A 19414-nucleotide genomic window follows, 5' to 3' on the forward strand; every position below is an offset into this window, starting at 1 on the left:
CAATTAACAGCCCCCTTTCCGCCCTCAGGATATTGGGAAGCATCTCATTCACAGCTCCCATTACGATCTGAAATTATCTCGGTTGTTCACAAATGTAAGCTCCAAGAGGAGCCAGTCTCACTGGTCGGGAACCTCGACCAGAGTCTGGTACAGATCGGATGTTCCCGAAATATTTGTTGAATAAATGAATTAATCTTCAAGGTCACTTCTAGCTGGAGTATTTCTGTGTTGAACGCTTGCTGAATGACAGAGTCACTAGGTTAGTGAATGTACGCGTGATGGAGGTGATGTGGACGGAGGGCTGGGAGGAGGACGGCGGACTGAGGTCTTGGTCGGCCCTCGGGGCGGGTGGGTGGCTGCTGCCGGGTGTGGGGCGGGTCGGGCCCGGAGGCCCCACTACCGCAAGTCTGCGGAGGGCAGCCGGCGCGCGTCGGGCGGGGCCATGACGTCATACCCGCGGAGCGCAGCTTCCACGCCGGCTTGGGCGCCGCGGCGTCGTGACGTCACGGCCACGGAGTGCCTTCGCCAGCGCCGGTTGAGGCGGGGCGCGGGCCGGGCGGCGCCGTGACGTCACGCCTGCAGAGCGCCGCGCGGCGGCTGGGGGTGGCGGGCGCGGGTGAGGGCGCGGGTGAGGGGCGCGGGCCGGGAGCGGGCGGCGCGGCTGCGGGGCCGGGCTGTGGCGGCGGCGGCGGCGGCATGGCGGAGAGCGAGGCCGAGACCCCCAGCACGCCGGGCGAGTTCGAGAGCAAGTACTTCGAGTTCCATGGCGTGCGGCTACCGCCCTTCTGCCGCGGGAAGATGGAGGAGATCGCCAACTTCCCGGTGCGGCCCAGCGACGTGTGGATCGTCACCTACCCCAAGTCCGGTGAGCCCCGGGCAGACCCCGCCCGGCTCTGCGGCGCGCCCGCGTAGACGATGCGCCAGCGCCGGGGGCTTCCCGTCGGGGGCGGAGGGCGAGGGCGCGGTGCCCAGAACCCGACCGGGCGGGGTGGGGGGTGGTCGGCCAGCGTTTGGGGAAACCAGTCTTTGGAGGTGGGCCCCGGTGCCCATGGCCAGCTAGCGTCCCGTGGGGATGGAGCCGGTTTGGCAGGAGCTGCCAGGAGGATAGGCCCAGGCCCACCACCCTTCCCTGCTTCCTCTCCCGTTGTCCAGCTGGCTGTGTGACCTTGGACAGTCACTTAACCTCTCTGTTCCTGGGCCCGGTTCAGCCTTTGATGAGTGCAGAGTCCTGGTGGTGATCTGGGGAAGGGGATAAAAGGGGCAGCAGGGCTGTGTGCGTCCCTCATTTCCTGCGTGGGCACCGGGTGGGGGATGGGACTGGCCGTGCCCGGAATGCGTGCCTGGTGTGTTCCCTTGTTTCAGGGCCGCCTCCATCACCCTGGTGTCGGGCAGAACCCAGGGCATTCACATTTCCCAGCATTAACTGATGTCATTTTCATGACAGCCGTGTAAGGTAGAGGTGATCATCCCCACTTTACAGTCTAGGAACTGAGGCTCAGAGAGGGGAAGTTGCTTGCCCAAGGTCACACAGCTGATGAGTGGCAGAGCAGAGATTTAAAGCCAGGCTGGTCTGTGCCCGGGACCTGATATAAGACATTATCGTGTACTGCCCTCTGAGGTTCGTAGGGAAAAGAAGCAGCTTTCCTGTTTGATCGTTCCTGCGGGTTTCGATTGCTGCCGCTGCATTGGAGAGGCAGGGAGACGCCTGAATCCAGACAGTGCAGTGCGTCTGACGCCTGGTGTGGAGGGGGGCAGCCTGGAGGTCGTGTTGGAGGAGCAGGGTGGTAGGTTGCGGGAAGAGCTGTACACTTGGCTGTCCCAGCTGTGCAGGGTCCCAGACACCCGAGGAGTACGCCCGGTCCTCCGAGGAAGCTTGGAGAAGGGGCTGTCAGTGGAGGGTGGGGAAAAGTCCGGAGGTGCTGCGGAGCCATCCTTGGGAAGAAGGACAGGAAGGAGGTATGGGGATTCAGAATTGGCCAGATTTTAGAGCCACAGATACCATTCCTACATGTAAGACCCCCCCCCCCCCAGCTGGGTGTGGTGGGGCTGTACTTTGAACCCTCACGTTAAGTGGGATCAATAAAGACTAAAAATTGTCTCATGTTAGTTTAGGGCAGGGTTTGCCTCCACATGAATTGTGAGAAACTTGGTGTGGGGTGTTCTTGAGGATTTCGGAATTGCCGATGAGCGGTTGTGGTTCTGTGTCCTCCCTCCATTTCATGGCAAGGAGATGGAGGGTGAGAAGTTAAGTAGCTGGCAGGTTGGGGGGGGACCAGGCTTAGAGCTTAGCTGAAAAGCATGTACTTGGGGCTTCTGGGGGATCCTTTAGAGGGGCCCTGCACTGGGGGCCTGCTGGGGTTCTTTCTGGGCACCTCGATGGGGAATGAGGTGTAGGTTTAAGGAAGTTTTCTAGGTAACCAAAACTCACATCTCGTTTGTAACTTGCATCTTTCAGAGACAAACAAAAACATATCCTAGAGTTTTTCACAAGGAGAGTAAACATGTGGCTCTTTCTTTTGGTGACGGAGAATCCAACGGTGGCCAGAGATCCTTGTGTGGGGTCCCTTTGCACAGAGCCCCAGGGAGCCTCCTTTTTAAAACTTAAAAAATGTTTTCCACAGACCTTATAGCCTTTCCAGGCCCTCGTTGTTTGTCCGTCTGCCCCCTGCCTGCTCCTTTTATCTTTTACCTTCTACCTGAGGGCTGGGCAACCTGAAGACTCCCTTGTTAGAACTATGTAAGCCAGGAGCAAATGACAGTAGTAACTGCACAGCTGACTAGCTGCCGTGCTTTGTCGCTCTGTGTGTGTTCGTCATCACAGCAAACTCGCTTCAGAGCTCTCTGATCAGAGGTGGTCTCCCCTTTCACAGGTCGGGCACGGAGCCTCTGGGAGGTGAAGTGACGTGCTCAAGCTCACGTGCCCGGTATGAGGCTTGTTTGAGCTGACCACGAGCCCAGGAGTAACGGAGAAGCAGAGTCCTGGGTTTTGTGTAGGCCAGTATCTTCTGTTCCTTCTTTGCTTTCTTCCTGGTTCTCGACCTTGGCCCAGTCCATCCTTCTCATCCAGTTTGTGGGATGGTGACAGGATAGGTGAGAAGTTTTCTCAGGAAGGATGACCTGCACTAGCTGAAACCAGTGCTTCTGAAGAGCCCCCGTTCCCCCAACCCACACTGCCTGTAAAGTTCATTACACGAAATGATCACGAAGGGGACTGAAGAATTGGTCCCAAAGATCTGCCCGAAAGGTTTTCTCTCAACCAGAGGACGAGGGCCCTGGAAGTCATCTCCAGCGGCAGCTGATGCAGCAGGAGGGGCGGTCTGGGGGGGCAGGATCTGGGTTCTCCCACGTCGTCGCCCTTGGGTGATTCTGAGCCCCTGTTTCCCCTGCTGTGAAACCCACATCATAAATTGCATAGTTGCAGAGGCGACTCTGGCTCTGGGATCCTCGGAGGGACTGTTACTTTGAACACAGGCCATTCACGCTTTGCGATGGGACCTGGGATGCCCTAGGAACAATGAAGCGGCCCCTTGGCGAGTCCCGTGTGCCAGGTGCTCTGCCATGTTAATCCAGAGGCTCAGAGAAGGCAGGAACTTGCTCAGAGTCACACAGCTGCTGAAGGACAGTCAGTCTAGTCAGGTCCCCTGGTCCGCAGCCAGCCTTGCCCCTTCCCCTCTGGAGGAGGACAGCCAGACTCGGGCCTCAAGGCGGAGGGAGGCTCCCACCTTCTCTTGTGCGCTTTGGGATGGAAGCCGCAGGGCACTTTGGGATTTTAGGGTTTTGTCACTGGTCTGAGTCACGTGAACTTCAGGCGGCCCAGTTCCCGCTTCCTTTCCCTTCCCGCCCCTTCCCTCCCCCACTTCTCCTCCCCACCAGGAGTGGACTTGTAGGAGGCGCTGGTGCTTAGAGATTCAGAGCCTGGCTTTGGAGCTGGAAGGCCCGGGTTTGAACACAGCTGTGCTACTTACCTGCTGGATGGCCCCGGACAGATGACATCACCCCTCTGAGCTGGGCTTTCCTCGGGGATAGGAGAGACCACCTCAGCGCCTTGCCGGGTGGCTGTGAGGATGAGTGAGATGATGGGCGAGGGCTTCTTCCCGTCCCGGATGCACCGTAAGCACAGGAAAGGCTCGTGCTGTCGATGCCAGCTTTCACTCCCTGAGCGCCCGCGGTGCCCAGACGCTTTCCTAGGTGCCGGGGGTGCAGAGCAGAGTCCCATCTGGTGCCTGCCCTCAGTGAGCGCTCAGTCCGCTGGGGGACAGGCAGCTGTAGGGTGGTCGGTGCTGGGACTGGGGTGAGTAGTCAGGACTAGCAGAGGCCCCTCCTTGCCTTGCAGGGGACCACGGGGCCCCTTGGGTTTCCAGTGCCCAAGTCTAGGAGGTCTTAGTGAACTTGCAGCTGGTCCCAGGGTCCCTTGTCCACCCTGCCCCCTCTGGTGGGGAACTGGGGTTCACAGGGCAGGGAACGTCTGGTGGTAAAGGTAGTAATAAGTGGATCCTGCCTTTTTCCCACAGCACTCCATTACTTCTAGAACTTTTTTCTGTTTCTGACGTTTGAGCTCGGGTGACAGGTTAGGACTGTGCTGTCTGATACAGGAGCCTCTAGACACAGGTGGGTATTGAAGTTTAATGAATTGAAATGAAATAAAATTAGAGATTCAGTTCCCCGGTGGCAGTCGCCACATTTCATTCACGAGCTCAGGAGCCGCGTGGCTAGTGGCTCTCGTGTTGCACAGCACGGATGTCAGCTATGTCCATCCTCACGCTGGTTCACACCGCGACGCCAGCAGTGGGAGCCCCTTGTGCCTTCTGAGGAGGACCCTTCTCATTGTCGCTTGTTGGTCGTCATCCGTTCTTATAGCCTCTTTGGTCCCAGGATGTTGAGTGTTGAACCCAGTTGTGTCTGGGAGATGTCTTGTGTCTGCCCCCGGGGTCCCCGAGGTCGTGGAGACTGGCTCTGGAACGTGCTCCGTGGCTCGGCCAGAGCGCCCACCTCCTGACTTCCCTTTCCTTTTGGTTCCCACCTGTCTTGAAGTGCATCCTCGTTCTCCTGCCACTGATGAGGAGGGAAGCAGCGCATCACTGCTGGGGAGGGGGGAGCATCTGGCGCCAGCTCTAGCCCTGTCACTGTGCGACTGCAGTTTGCTCATGAAATATGAGAGGGTTGGGCCTGATGGGTTCATGTAAGTCTTAAATGTTAAGACACCCTGGGGCGGGGAGGCCCACAGGCCCCAGGCTGGAAGAGCTCTTCGTTTTCTTTGACTGTGTGTGTCACCATGCCCAGGAGAGGGGGGCTCGGGAAGTGTCATGAATGAGGTGATGCTGTCCTCAAGGAGCCTGCAGTGATACTGGGAGGCCAGGCCCCTGATGCCGAAAGCCGTCTGACAGGCCAGGGTGGTCATTCCCAGGGTCAGGTCAGGGGCCCGGGCAGGAGGAGGATCACTGGGGGCCTGCATGGAGGAGGTGGGCAGGGAGCCGGCCATGAGGGCAGGTGGGATTACCAATCGCAGCTACTCCCTCTCCCTTGTTTGAGCCTCAGAACGGTCTTGTGTTCTTGCGACTGTTTCCTTTTTTGGATAGAAACAGGCCCAGTGAGGGGCAAGGGCGGTATCGGCATGTGAGCGTACAGTTTTCACTTGTAGACGGTGGAGAGGAAGCAGCCACGGGAAGAGCTGGCAGAGGGACAGTGGGGATGGGAACCGGCGCCCACCCAGCATGCATTCTGTGCCAGACGCTCCCCAGGTTTTCACATGCAGTTACCGCACTGCATTTTCCCACAGTCTGGGGAGGAGCCTGGTCTCAAATGCGGATCAGGAAGCAGCCTGCGAGGTTTCAGGGAGGGACTTGCCACCCACCCTGAGCTCACGTTTGTGCCAAGATCAGGGTGACCGTCCCTCCCTTCCAGCGACACAGGGTGATGAGTGCTCCCCAACCCAGCGCTCAGTTCCCCGCCCCCCGGGAGAGCGTGCAGACGCCTGAAGGGGTACCAGGAGGTTTGAGCAGGACAACTGCCGACTTCCTCTCCCTTCTCCCCTCTCCCTCCCTCCTCCCTCTTCCTTCCCTTTGCTCTTACTCAGCACGTTTGCACATAATGAAGAGGGCTTGCAATTGGGGAAGGAGGGGGCAAGTCCAAGCGCCTGGGTTGGCCAGGGGAACATTCTTCTCATCGCTGTATGGGGATTCTGGAGGAAGGAGCAGGGCCTCCGGGAGGAGCATCTTTCTGATACCAGTGGAACAGGAAGAGACCCCTGGCCCCACTCTGAGCTCCAGGGTCTCATCCGGGCTTCTCATTTCTCATTGCCCCTAGACAGTGACGGCTTCTCCGCACTCCCCCACCCTCCGCCCCCACATGCACTTTGTTACTTGCTTCTGTGGCTCCTGCACCCAGTAGAAGCTCTCAGGTCCGTCTACGCCCTCAGCCCTCGAGACAGTCATGGGACCCTTCCTGTCTGACCTGGACTATTGCATGGCCTCCCCCCTTGGTTCACCTTTCACTCTGCAGCCGAGGTGACCTCTTAGAAACACAAACCTGACCTCGGGCAGTCCCTCGTTACACCTCTTCACTGCCCCCCCCATTGCCTTCAGTCAACCGTAAACTCCACTCTATAGCCCATCGTCCTGAGGTCTGATTTCACCTGTTCTGCCCCCTTTCTCACCAGCCACATAGGACTGTCTGAACACGCCTGCTTCCTTCTTCCCTCCAGTCTTTCTCCCTCTGTCTGGTGTGCTCTTCCGCTCCCCTCTCTTCCTCTCCTTTTCCTTCCCTCTGATTACCTGATGAGGACTTCCCGTTTTCCAGCTCCTCTCATCTGTTCATTGTGGGACTGAACATCCTCCCGTGCCTCCCTCCTATCTTTCAGCACTTTAGAGTTGCCACTCCATTGTCTCCTGGCTTGCATCGCTTCTGTTGAAAAGTCAGCTGTGATTCTTTGTTCCTTTTGGAATGGCTCTTTTTATCCCCTGGTTGCCTTCAAGATTTTCTCTTTATCTTTGATTTTCAGCACTTGAATATTATGTGTCTAGGTATGTATTTTTTCAGGGAGGGGGATGCTTATTCTGCTTGGGGTTCTCTGAGCTTCTTGGATCTATGGTTTGATGCCTTTCCTACTTTCGGATGAATTCTCAGCCATTATCCCTATGAATATTTCTTCTGTCTTCTCTTCTTTTGAGATTCCAATTACGTATGTGTTAGATTGTTTGATACTATCCTATAGCTCTTGTATGTTCTATGTTTTCACCCTTCTTTTCTCCTTGTGTTTCAGCTTGGGTAATTTCTGTTGACCAATCTTCAGCTCAACACATTTTTGACCAGAGGTGTATTATGGCCACAGACATTAGTTTCTGCAAAAATCCCCCAGTCAGTAATGTGTTAACTGATTCTTCCACTGTGTCAGGTCTACTGACGAGCTCACTGAAAGCATTCTGTATTTCTGTTATTGTGTTTTTATTTTTCCTCTAGTATCTCATTGTTTTGGTAGCTTCCATCTCTCTGCTGAAATATTCATCTGTTTATGCATTTTGTCCATCTTCTCCATGAAATCCTTTAACATTTTAATCAGATTAATTTTAAAGTCTGATTCTGTTGATTGTTTTGTTTCTTGACTGGGATATATATGTGTGTGTGTGTGTGTGTGTGTGTATATATATATATATATATAATTTTTTTTTTCCTTTTCTTAATGTGTAGTACTTTTTGATTGAATGCTGGACACAGTGTGCCCACATTAGAGATTGGAGTCAGTTGTATTTATGCTTGGAAATGGGCCTGGCTTTTCTTGCCATTAGTGTAGGTGGTGAGTCAGTCTGGTAGGAGGAGGGCTGTGTTTGGATTCTGTTGTCCCTCTGGGCACTTGAGTGACGACTGGTTTTAATTCCTATAGCATCACCTTGTGCTTCGCGTGGGAAGCTGAGTTTCCAGAGGGTCTTTCCTCAGTGTTTCTGCCCTACGCTCAGCTTTTGGTCTGAGTCTCAGAGGGGTTTCTCCCCACACCCTGTCCCCTACCTCAGGGGTGGACTGCTGTTTCTGGATGCTCTGTTGCTGGCTGAGAGGGGAGGTCCTCTGTCACCTGGTCCAGCTGCAGCCTCGGGCAGGCCCTGGGTTCCTGGGTCCTGGTAGGGCTTTCTCAGTGATGCCCTTAGTGGCAGCCAGCTCTGCCTTGATGGTGGGTCTTGTGCAGGAAAGAGTTTCCTGTTCCCCTTTCAGCATTTGGGGGTCTCAGAGCCCAGGGGCAAGTTCCTACCTCTCCCGCAGGGGCAGAGTTCTTTTCTTTCACCCAGTCTCCAGCGTGTTGGGTCTTCACCAGCGCCCTGGGGGGTAACAGGTTTTGCTGCCCCTCCCCCAGTGGCTTAATGCGTTCTTCCCATAGAGGAGAAGAGTCCCAGCAGGTTTCTTTCCTTTTCCTGCAGCCATGATGTTGAGGAACGCTGTCTCCACCCTGCCACCCCTTGTCCTTCTCACGAGCACCTAGTAGGTCTGCAGAAGAGCGTCTGCTTGGTGCAGCTCTCCCCTCGTGTCTCTTGCTCTGCAAGCCCGCCGTCAGCCTTTGCACCTTGGGGAAATTCCAGCGGGGTTCTTCTTTCCTGCGTGCGTGGCACCTGGCTTCTCCTCCCCCGGCCCGTCCTCCTGGGGTTCCAGCCTCTTGGCTGCCCCGCAGCTTCAGCTCTCTGATGGACTTGAGTCGGGTGGGGTCTGGCAGCTTGTCTGGCCGTTGCCGGTTAGTGTCGGGCCGCGATCCTCCCAGCTCTCTGCACCCTGGCTGGGGCGGCACTGCGTCCCGCTGTCCTAATGGTCAGGTGAGGCGGTGGGCATGTCTGCAGCTTCTGGGGGGTTGGACAGGGTCTGGACAGAGTGATGCTCTGCTGTTAGCAGGGGGTGGGGACCCAGCTGGGGCTTCTGGAGCACGTTAGGGCAAGTGCAGGGGCCGTCAGGAGGCAGAAGCCCCCCCAAAACATGCTTTGCAGACTTCCTGGGGTTTCCGGAAGCTACACAAGTCATTCCCAGAGGGGCTGGAGAGCCAGAGAGGCTTGGGCTTCCAGGTGGCTCTCATGAGGCTCAGCTCAGCCTGGGATGAGCCAGGGTCTCCTGGGCCCCCACTCCCACCAGCGGCAGGCCGTGGGCGGGGTGATGGCACAGATGCTCGAGTCTGCATTGGTCCTTCTCAAGCCTCAGGCAGACTGGGAGCTGAGAGCGCGGCCCGTCTCTGTGCCGGGAACGGGGGCGGGGGGGGTGTCCTGTCATCCTCAGAGCCTCACGGCCAGAGATGTCCCTTATCAGGTGAGGAACTGAGGCCCAAGGAGAAACGGGCCCGGGTCCTGGGGGCAGAGCCCCCGGGGGCTGGCTCCGGGGCCCCAGCACGTGGGTCCTGGCGTTTGATCCATGGGCGGTCCTCCCCTGGGGTGTGGTGGGTAGACCTGCTGGGACGGGCTGAGTCTTCCTGGGGTCCAGGCCTCAGGAAGCGGCCGAGCCGGGATTTCAGATGTGGCCTCTTGAAGCTCGTGCCCACGTGGTCTTGCCTCCCCCATGGGAGGGGCGAGGCCCGGCACGAGGAGGGGGTGAGCCTGGGGCCTGGAGACCTGGAAGCGAGGCTCGGTGTGGAGGAGTGAGGTGGGAGGTGGTCTCAGGAGGTGCGGCAAAGAGGAAGCCAGGAGCGGTACCCTCGGGAGACGGGTGGGCACAGCACGGGGGTCTCCCTCAAGAGGTGGGGGCCGGGCCTCATCCGTCAGCTCCCGCTTCCCAGCAGTGGAGGGTGCTTGGGGCCCAGGGAGAGCGGGTGCAGGAGCTCCTCGTGTGGGGTCTGCCCACCGCGCTCCAGGGCGCCGAGGTGGGATGGTGGGCGCTGACAGGGTCCGCTGGAGGAGGCGTTGTAATGACCTAGGCCCGAATCCGATCTGGGGCAAGGCGCTCAGCCTTCCTGAGTCTCGGTGTGCTCCTTTTCAGATGGGGTGGTGTCTCGCTGGGCTGCTGGGAGGACCGGACGTGATGATGGGCGTGGAAAGCCTGATACGCTGCTAGCCCTTAATTTCATTTCTTCTCTTTCGTTCCGGCTCCACCCGGAGCATTTTCTGCCTGTGGCTGTGTAAGAGACCGCCCAGACTCAGCGCCTAAAGACAGGGGTTATTACTGCAGCCCAGGGTCCGCCGTCCTGATCCCAGCCCGTGCATCTGCGGGCTGCCTGGGGGCCCTGCAGCAGGCTGGTCGCGGCTGGGGCGGTTCTCATCAGGTGTCCCTGGACCAGGAGGCTAGGCTGGGAGTGTCCTTCCCTTGGCAATGCTAGAAGCACAGAAGAGCAAGTGGAAGCGTGCAAAGCTCTGTGCCTTCGCCTCCCTGGCTACAGCCAGTCCCTGCCGTGCCCGCGATCATGGGGACCCTCTTCTGGGAGGGGCTGTGAAGTCTCAGGGAGACAGTGTGGGTGGGGCAGGGTGGAGAACTGGGGCTCCTACCGCTGTACCCCCAGCCCCTCCCTGACGCGCTGCATCTCGCTGGTCCGTGCTCCTGTCCTTTGGGTCCCAGGTCGAAGGCTGCTGTTTAAGAAGAGCCTTCCCAGACTTTCCCAGACCCTCCTGGAGGTGGGGCCTCTCCCTCCTGGGGGAGCCGCCCGCTCTGCCTGAGGGGTCGGCAGCCTCTCGGTAGGGGGCTGTGTGCGGGGTCCTGAGTGTGTGTCCGCATCTCTGAACCCAGGAACCCGAGAGCTCAAGGCCCGGGAGAATTTCACCCTAAGGAAACTGAAGGCTGGAGCCTGGTGGCTTCGTCAGGCCCCCCCCAGTCGCTGCAGAGCGCGGCTGGGAATGTGGGCCCCAGATGCCAGGCGCTAGCAGCAGGGACTGTGGCAGCCAGGGCTGTCTGGGGATGGGCAGCCTCGCCACCTGGCTGTCGGTCCAGCTGTGTCACAGCATCTGGCATCGCCCCACAGGAGGGACAGTCACACCCAGTAGACAAGTCTGTTTCCCCTCTGTGTCCAGCAGGGCACAGAGCACAGGCCAGGCTCACTTTCCAGGGTTCAGCCCCGCCTCGCTCTGTCTCACCCTTGCTCCATCCGCAGCTGGGAAGTGGTGGGGTCTGAGGTTAGAGCTTCAGCCTGGAAATGAGAACGTGTGGCTTGTGGCCTTGGTTTTGCTGCCCACTTGCTTTGTGAGCCGTGGGTGGGGTGTGTGTATATGTGTGTGGGGTGTGTGGGGTGTGTATGGTATATGGGTGTGGGGGGTGTGTGTGTGTGTGTGCGGGGCACATGGGCGTGGTGTGTGTGTGCGCGTGCGTGCATGTGGTGTGGTGTGGTGTGTCGAAGCACTCTGGTTCTGGAGTCAGACTGTTCTGGGTCCTGGGTTCACAGCCCACTCGCGTCTGTGGCCCCAGGCAGTTCGCTTCCAAGTCTGCTTTGCCGTGTGTGAGACGTGGCGGCAGAGGCCGCTGAGCGGCCTGTGTGGCTCAGATGGGGAGGGGCCGTGTGAGCTCCTGGCACAGCGCCTGGCACGCTGAGCACCGTCCTCAGCTGTCCCTGGGGGCCTGCAGGGCGCCTCGTGTGAGCCAGCCTGGGCCTCTTGTCCCGGTTCCCGTCCACTGCAGCCTGAGACGGGAGCTGTGCCCGTCCTTGTTGGGCTCCGTGTCCCCTGAGTGTCAGGATTGTCTCGGGAGCTGAGACAGCCCCTGTGAATGTTCCCAGGACGGGGAGGTGCTCAAGGAGAGCAGCTCCCTTTGCTCCTTCCTTTCCAAGGGGCGTGTCCTGGAGGCCTTCTCAGTGTCTGCTGGGTTAGCACATCCCACCCTTGGTGAGGGGCCTGCAGGACCCCAGGCCCGGCTGGTTTGGCAGCTCCGTGGGCTGCAGCTTCAGGTGCGCAGCTGTTGCTGTTTCTGAGGGAGCTGGACTGACCCCGGCTGTGACACCTTGACGTCCGGTGCCTGCAGAGTGCCCGTGGGGCAGACTTGAGCATGCCTGCTCATCGCCGCTTCCTCTTCAAACCTCACTACGTGATGCTCGAGGAGTAGGAAGCTCTGAGGCCCTCCTCCCAGGGAGAGGGAGAGGTGGTGACTGGAAGCTCAGATGTGGTGGCTCAGTGTTAGCTGACTTAGCAGGTAGAGAACCTAATGCCAGCAGAGGGCAGCGCAGCCAGCACGTGAACCCCTTCGCTGCAGGGCCCCAGGAATCATGCCCCTCAGGGTGGCCGCCGTGATACGCGGAGGCTGAGAGCAGGCAGCTGTTACAAAGACGGGTTTCTTTGGGGGAAGTTGATCCAGAGAAGCTGTGGGCTTGGGGATGCCATGCAGAGCTACAGGCTGGGGTACAGTGCTGAATTGGAAATGGGGGTCGAATGAAAGCTACATGCTTGAAAGGGAGGTTCCCAGCGCCCTCCCCTCCTTGGTTTCTGGGATGCCTGTGGTCCCCAGGACAGAGAGTGGAGGCATCTTCTCTGGAGAAACTGACCCCAAAGAAAAGACTTACAAATACTTGCGTGTGGGCATCTCCCACCTCAGCTGTGAGGGCACCCAGGCTGGGCTGTGTTTACAGACACGTGAAGCCCTGCAGTCAACAAGCCTTGTCCTGGACAAGCCTGGACGCAGATGGCTGCGTCCAGTGGCTCGTTCTTAACCTGTGGATGGACTCAAGGTCTTCAGACCTTAACGTCTCCAACGTGAAGGACAGAGACCTGCAAAAACCGAACAAAACAAAAAGCAAAAGGAGCTTGGCGGAATCAAAGACAATGTACAGAGAAGAAAACCTGAAAAACAAAACGCCACCCGCACGCCTTTGTTTTTTTTTATTTTAAATTCTGCTTCTATTTGCAAATCCCTAGTATGTAGGACTATGATTGACTTTTTTAAAAAATTAATTAATTAATTTGGTGCGTTGGGTCTTCGTTGCTGCGCGCGGGCTTTCTCTAGTTGTGGCGAGCGGGGGCTACTCTTCATTGTGGTGCGCGGGCTTCTCATTGCGGTGGCTTCTCTTGTTGTGGAGCATGGGCTCTAGGCGTGTGAGTTTCAGTAGTTGTGTCACACGGGCTCAGTAGTTGTGGCTTGTGGGCTCTAGAGCGCAGGCTTAGTAGTTGTGGCTCATGGGCTTAGTTGCTCCATGGCATGTGGGATCTTTCCAGACCAGGGATCGAACCCGGGTCCCCTGCATTGGCAGGTGGATTCTTAACCACTGCGCAGCCAGGGAAGTCCTACCACCTGCACTCCTAACTCTGTAATGTCGTCAGAGAGTGAAGACAGGTATTGTAGTTGAAATTTTAAGAACTCAGTTGTGAGGTTTGGGTGGTCAAGCAGAGGAAATATCCCAGGAAGTAGAGCAAAAATTTTTACAAATTGATGACAAATGGGAGCAAAAAGAGAAGAAAAAGTGGAAGATCTGAGTTGCAGAAGGAGAGAACAGGGAGAATGGGAGAGAGAAAGTGACTGACGCCAGGATTTCCGGAACTCCAGGAGGGAGTTAAAGACTCCCCTTGTGTCTGAATGTGCCCCCAGGCACCGTGAGTAAGAGACCCTGCTGCAGCACTTAGCTGTGAAATTTCAAACCTGAGATACAGAGAAGATTGCAAAGCTTCCGGAAGAACGGCCACGTTCAAAGGACTAGGAACGGAGGACCTCAGAGTTCTCGATGCAGCATTGGCAGCTGGACGACGGGAACAGTGCGTTCAGGGTTCTGAAGGGAAGTGGTCCCCAGCCTGGAATTCCATACCCAGCCCAACTGCCGGTCCCGGGCGAGGTAGAAACAGGCGCTTGTAGTGACATACCGTCCCACACAGTTGTCACAGTCAGGAGGCAGCTCGGGGTGGACTCTGCCACCGTGTGCACGGACACCAGCGAGGGGCACACGGGTCAAGGACGCAGTCCATCCAGCCCGAGGGAGATTGCAGGAAGACAGTCGTGGGGCGCTGAGGGGCAGGGCACCACCCCAAGAGATAAGTGGGATTAGAGCACACCTCCTGCGTTTGGCCGTACGGAGAGGGTTTGCCACAGAGCTGGAGAAGGAATTCCTAATAGGTCCATAGAACACTAAGCAAGCAAGTGAAGGAAACACAAGATCTTGTGCAAAGAGGCAGTGTAGTCACTACACGGTGTACTTTGAATTAGGCTGAAAATTGTCCCGGGACCGTGTCGGGGGAGGGAAGCCTGCAGGAGGGAACGTGGCTGGGTCGTCGTCTTGCTCAGTCAGAAATCAGTAGCCCATGAAAACACACAGATCGTGAAACAATGATGTAAGCCCGTCAGAAACCTGAGGGTAAGAGAAGAATCAGCAAGGGTTTGCTCTGGATGCGGGAGTGGGGTGGGGAGGGGACCTGGATTTTCTGTCCTGAGTCTTTTGACTTTTAAACTAGGTACATGTGTGACTTTGGTAAATAATAAAAGTGAAAATAAAAGAATTCCAGGACTTTCCTGGTGACCAGTGGTTAAGAGTCCGCCTCCCAATGCACGGGACACGGGTTCAAGCCCTGGTCCGGGAAGATCCCACATGCTGTGGAGCAACTAAGCCTGTGCAACACAACTACTGAGCCCGCGCGCCTCGAGCCTGTGCTCCGCAACAAGAGAAGCCGCCGCAATGAGAAGCCCGCGCACCGCAACGAAGACCCAACACAGCTGAAAATAAATAATAAAAAGAATTTCAAAGGCTTCCAGCCCCGGGATCCTGGTGGTCGGGGGCTCAGTTCTGATTGGTTCTGACCCTAGAGTGCTGGCGCCCCCGTCCCCAGAGTTCTGGTGGGAATTTTGATGGGCTCCACCCCAGCCTTGTGGCAGGTCGGACTGGACTCTGGATCCCGGGGGAGTTCCGCCCGGAACCCCGGTGGTTTCCTACGGGTCTTGGCCTCAGAGGGCTGGTGTCAGAGTCACTGCCGACGCTGAGGTGCCCCCCGGGAGTGATTTCACTGCTGTCAGCAGAAGCAGGTCCGTGAAGGATTGCGTCACGTCTGTTGAGTTGAAAACGAGCTGTTGGAAAGCGTGTGGCCTGTGTTACTCCCTGCCAGGCGGTCCCACCCACCCGGCAGCCCTGTGCGTTCCCGGGTGGAAAGCCTGGCTGTGCCCCGCCTCACCTCGGACTTGCTGGGCGGCGGGCTGGCCTCCAGGGCGCCTCTCCCCGGGGGCTTCGGACGCAGGGGCATGGTGGGGTGGGGGCTGAGGCCCCGCTTCGCCCGCACCTGCGGGAGGGGAGGCCCCCCCCAGCGTCCTGCTGCAGCAACGCGACGGCCTCGCACAGGACCCTCCACCCGTCCCCCCTCCCCTGGGGGTGCTGGGGAGGCCGCGTAGGGAGGTGGGGATGTGGGCTCCCCTTCCGGGGTGGCGCTCCCCTTTCCGGCTCTGTGGCCTTGCACTGGAACCTGATCTCTGAGCTTCCTTGTTCATGCGGGGGTGCTGGTGAACCCTCCCTCTGCCGTGTGCAGCCTCGCAGGTAGGGCGCCTCCTGCGGGCTCTCACGAGGCTGGTCTTCCGATGCACGTATTTAATGGAGGCGTGGATGGAGCTTGTGGAACTGGCATGTCGGTACTGATGTAAGACATGCTAACGAGGGTGTCTGGGTCATTACCTGCAGGGGCTGCAGGGGCTGCAGGGGCGGGCGTCCTGAAGAGCTCCCTGGGAGAGGCCTATTTTGGTGGAAACCCTTCGCACAGTCGTATTTCTAAGCGCACGGACCCGCCCAGTGCAGCTGCCCTGAGCTGCCGGGTGGACGGGCCTCACCAGCAGGAGCGGGCAGGCTCTGTAGCCTTGGGTACAGTTAGGCCGCAGGAGCCTCATCTGTAAATGGGGGTGGTGGTCCCCACCTCTTAGGTTGGTGTGAGGGTCCTGTGGTTGATGGACAGAAGTTCTTTCTGATTGAAGAGCCGCCACAACACTTTCTTCCTTCAGGGCCTTTGCTGCAAAGCTGTCTCCTCGAGGAGTCTTCCTTGATCGACATATCCTGTTGAACAAACCCAGGGTTTGTTCTTGCATTCAGAAAAGGTGAACTGAGCCTGGCCATGTGCCGGCTGTCCCGGCAAAGAGCCAGACAAAACCGCTCGTGCCCTGTGGAGGGCGGCGGGGTGGGAGCGCGCAGAGGACCGTGCTCGTGCCCTGTGGAGGGCGGCGGGGTGGGAGCGCGCAGAGGACCGAGCTCGTGCCCTGTGGAGGGCGGCGGGGTGGGAGCGCGCAGAGGAACGTGCAGGCCGTTCCCGGACTGTCGCTGCAGTGGGGACCGGGGCAGGGCGAAGGGTGCTCGTCATGTGGCTGGTCAGGGGACCGCTCACACCTGAAGGACCTGAGGGAGTGAGGAAAGGGCTCCGGGCAGACCAGCCAGGAGGCCGGTAGGAGCTCGGGAAAGGGAGAGAGGCGGGGAGAGAGGTGCCGGGCATGGGGCGTGGCGTGTGGCCAGCAGGCCTGCAGGCCAGGTTGAAGACCTTGCTCTGCTCCTCGGAGGGTCCTCGGAGCTGCGGGGTCCTGAGAGGGGCGGGGAGCCCTCGGAAGTCCCTGTTGGGATGGTCGGGTGGTCCTGGCTGCTTTCGTTGGACTGAAAGGAGGCTGAGCAGGGCAGAGGGCTGCGGGGCCTCCAGCAGCGCCCCCGATGGAAGGGTCGGCTCCGCGCTCACCTTGATGGTAGGTGGGCGAGTCGGGCTTTGGGGGGGCAGGAGGCAGGGGCACCTGGTCCGGCGGGGAGCTGGGCGGTGGGTTCCATGTGGGTTGGTGCGTGCGGGGGTCAGCGTGGACCTGGCCTTCGGGGTGGGGCTGCTCGAGGCCCCGGGGGAGTGTGTGCAGCTGGGAGACGAGGGGGCAGCACTTTCAGGGGGCGGGGGGAGATGAGGAATCAGCAGCAGAGACCGATTCCCCCGAAACGAAGGGACCAGGGTGGTTGGGGAGGAGGACCTGGCCAGCGTGTCTCTTCTGGGGGGGTCAGATGGGGTGATGACCGGGCAGGCCCTGGCTGGCCGCGGTCCCGGAGTGGAGCTGAAAGCCTGGACGGAGTGGGGCCGCGCAAGGGCTGGGGGAGCACAGAGAGCTGCCTTTCTCCCCAGGCTCCCTTACTGCCACCCCGGGGTGCTGCTGGGGCTCTGCCCTTGTGGGGTCGGCCCACTGCGTGTCCCGACCCAGGCCCCTGCTTTTCCTGCCTGCACAGATGCTGAGATGTTGGGTTTGCCTGCCGTGTCCTGTGTGCTGGGCCCCGGGGGTGTTGGCGGGGAGACGGCGCTGTCGCCTCTGGAGTGAGGCCTTGCAGTAGGTGTGGTAATTGGGAGCGTCGTAAGCAATTCGCATCGGGCGAGGATGAGTAATGGGGGGCGTGGGGGTCCGGGAAGGCCAGCTTGCTGGAGGAGACGACTTGAAGCCGCTGTGCACGGGCTGCAGGGTGAGGGCCAGCAGGGAGCCTCCGGGGGAGGGGAACCCGCACCCCAGGGGGCTGGTGCAGAGTACAGGTGAAGGGACCACCGGACTCCAGTGTATGGACACTGGGAAGCTGCAGAAGGGTCTAGGCTGGGAGCCATCCACCCTGAATCTGAAATTCGCTGTTCATAAGGCACAGAAGGGCTATCCTCGTGTCTGGATGGGGGACCTGTCCAAGCCGCATTGCTGGGACAGCCCGTGGGGTGGTCTGAGAGGAAGGAGTTGGCGGGCAGGGCTGCAGCTGCGGCCCCACGAGTGGGGGAGGCGCCCTCGACACACACGAGCGCACCTGTTCCCTGGAGGGCCTCTCTCCGTCTTTGAGGGTCTGGGGTATCCCTGGGCTGAGCTGTCCCATCTCCATGCTGGCTGGGCCCCCTCTGTCTTTCTCGGGGAGCAGGTTCTGCTGACCACAGCGCTGGGCAGACAGGTGGTGTTTCCTTTGGATTGAATTATACCTTGTGTGTGCATACTTCCATGTAACTGCCACCAGACCAAGGTAAAGAGCCGTCCCGGCACCCCAGAAACTCCTTCATGTCCTCTTTGAGTCGATAAGCTTCCCCCGGAGAAGCGCTGTCCTCACCTCTGTCGCTGCAGCTTACGTCCCCATTCCGGAACCCACAGGAAAGGGGACGTGCAGAACCACACAGCAGACGCCCTTTGCTGTCTGGCTTCCACTGCTGCCTAGTGTCCCGTATCCTGGCTTATTCATTCATTCTGCTGCTGACCGATGTTTCCAAGGTTTGCTCTTCTGAGTAACGCTGCAGGGTCGTTCCGGTACGTGCCTGTCGGTGTTGTCTTGTACATTTCTCCGGTCACAGGGCATAGCTATGTTTCACTTTAGCAGGAACCAGCAGACATAGTTTTCATTGTAAATCATTATTGGCTGGCGAGTCATTCCCCTGGACCTTCATCACTCCTGGGTAAACGAAAATTCAGCTTCTGGAAACCCAGGACTGAGAATCGTCCGTTCATGACAGTCCTCGAGCCCTGGGGAGGCAGGTACTGTGTGTCCTGTTCACTCCTCACAACAGCCTTGAGAAATCTCCTGCCTGCGTTTAGTGCCAAGAAAACAGGAGCTCAGAAAACCTGGCTCACCCGCGGTCACCCCGAGAGGTGGCATTCGGGCCAAGGTCTCACGCCTAGGCCGGTGTTCTTCCACTAGACTCGAGGCACTCCTGGGACGCTGCACGCCCCCCAGCTCTGCGGCCCTTCAGCCCTTTTTCTGGGTGGCAGGCGCTGACCCAAGAGTGGGGCTGGCCCTTGGGCTTCCTCTGGGCGCCCCTCACTGGGCTTCTCTCCCTCCAGGCACCAGCCTGCTGCAGGAGGTGGTCTATTTGGTGAGCCAGGGGGCCGACCCTGATGAGATCGGCTTGATGAACATCGACGAGCAGCTCCCGGTCCTGGAGTACCCGCAGCCGGGCCTGGACATCATCAAGGTGGGCTCTGGGCGGGTGGCAGCAGCCCACACGGCCCACTTGGGGCCTTTCCACGGTTGCACCCTGAGTGACGGGTGCTCCTGAGGGGTTCCTGGGGGCCTCGTGGGCGGAGGGAGAGCAGTGAGCTCCCGGGACCCCCAGGTAGCTGGTGGGAGGGGGGAAGACTGATGGGCCTGAGCCGGTGGCAGTGACCCTGGAACTGAACCAGTGGGTGACGTGGGTGGCTTGGAGGGGGAAAGGAGGCAGATGCCAGGAGTAGGGGAGATGGGGGGGAGTGTAGGGGTGAGGGGCCTCCCGCTGTGGCTCATCCCATCTGTTGAGGGGGCTGGGTGGGGTGTGTTTGCATCGAACATTTGGTGTCAGGAGTGAAAAAAACATATTCCCAAGTCCCATCCTTTCTACTCCTCAGACAGATCTGGAGTTTTTTCTCTCCATCCTCCCCTCTGCCACCTCTTCGTTCAGGCCTCATTTCCTGCGTGGCCCGCCTGTCCCTTCTCCCATTAGACGAGCAGCCTGAAATAAGCTCTGAGAATGCCCCCCACCGCCGGGTCATTGTCCCGCATAAGCCGGTCTCTGCACCCCAGCCTCCAGCGTTGGCCCACCTGCGTCCAGCCCCTCCCGCCCCTGTGCCCGCCACGGTGCTGCAGCCC

The 19414-nt window shown here is 58.9% G+C and overlaps 1 protein-coding gene across 5 annotated transcripts in view; it reads left to right on the forward strand.

Annotated features, from left to right (window-relative positions):
* Window positions 1-696: 696 nt before the first annotated feature.
* The window catches only part of SULT4A1 (sulfotransferase family 4A member 1), a gene marked incomplete at its 5' end in the record, with an annotated part of 31448 nt that continues 12730 nt past the window's right edge, over window positions 697-19414 (forward strand). For all 5 annotated transcript variants that reach the window (XR_013830548.1, XM_079937420.1, XM_079937417.1 and 2 more), the window contains 2 exons: window positions 697-865; window positions 18634-18764. Coding sequence is in view for 4 of the 5 variants with exons in the window: in XM_079937420.1 (XP_079793546.1) it covers window positions 697-865; window positions 18634-18764 (300 nt within the window). The remainder of the gene's footprint in view (window positions 866-18633; window positions 18765-19414) is intronic.

The sequence above is a fragment of the Stenella coeruleoalba genome (genome assembly GCF_951394435.1).
Source record: "Stenella coeruleoalba genome assembly, chromosome: 11".
Lineage (NCBI taxonomy): Eukaryota > Metazoa > Chordata > Mammalia > Artiodactyla > Delphinidae > Stenella > Stenella coeruleoalba.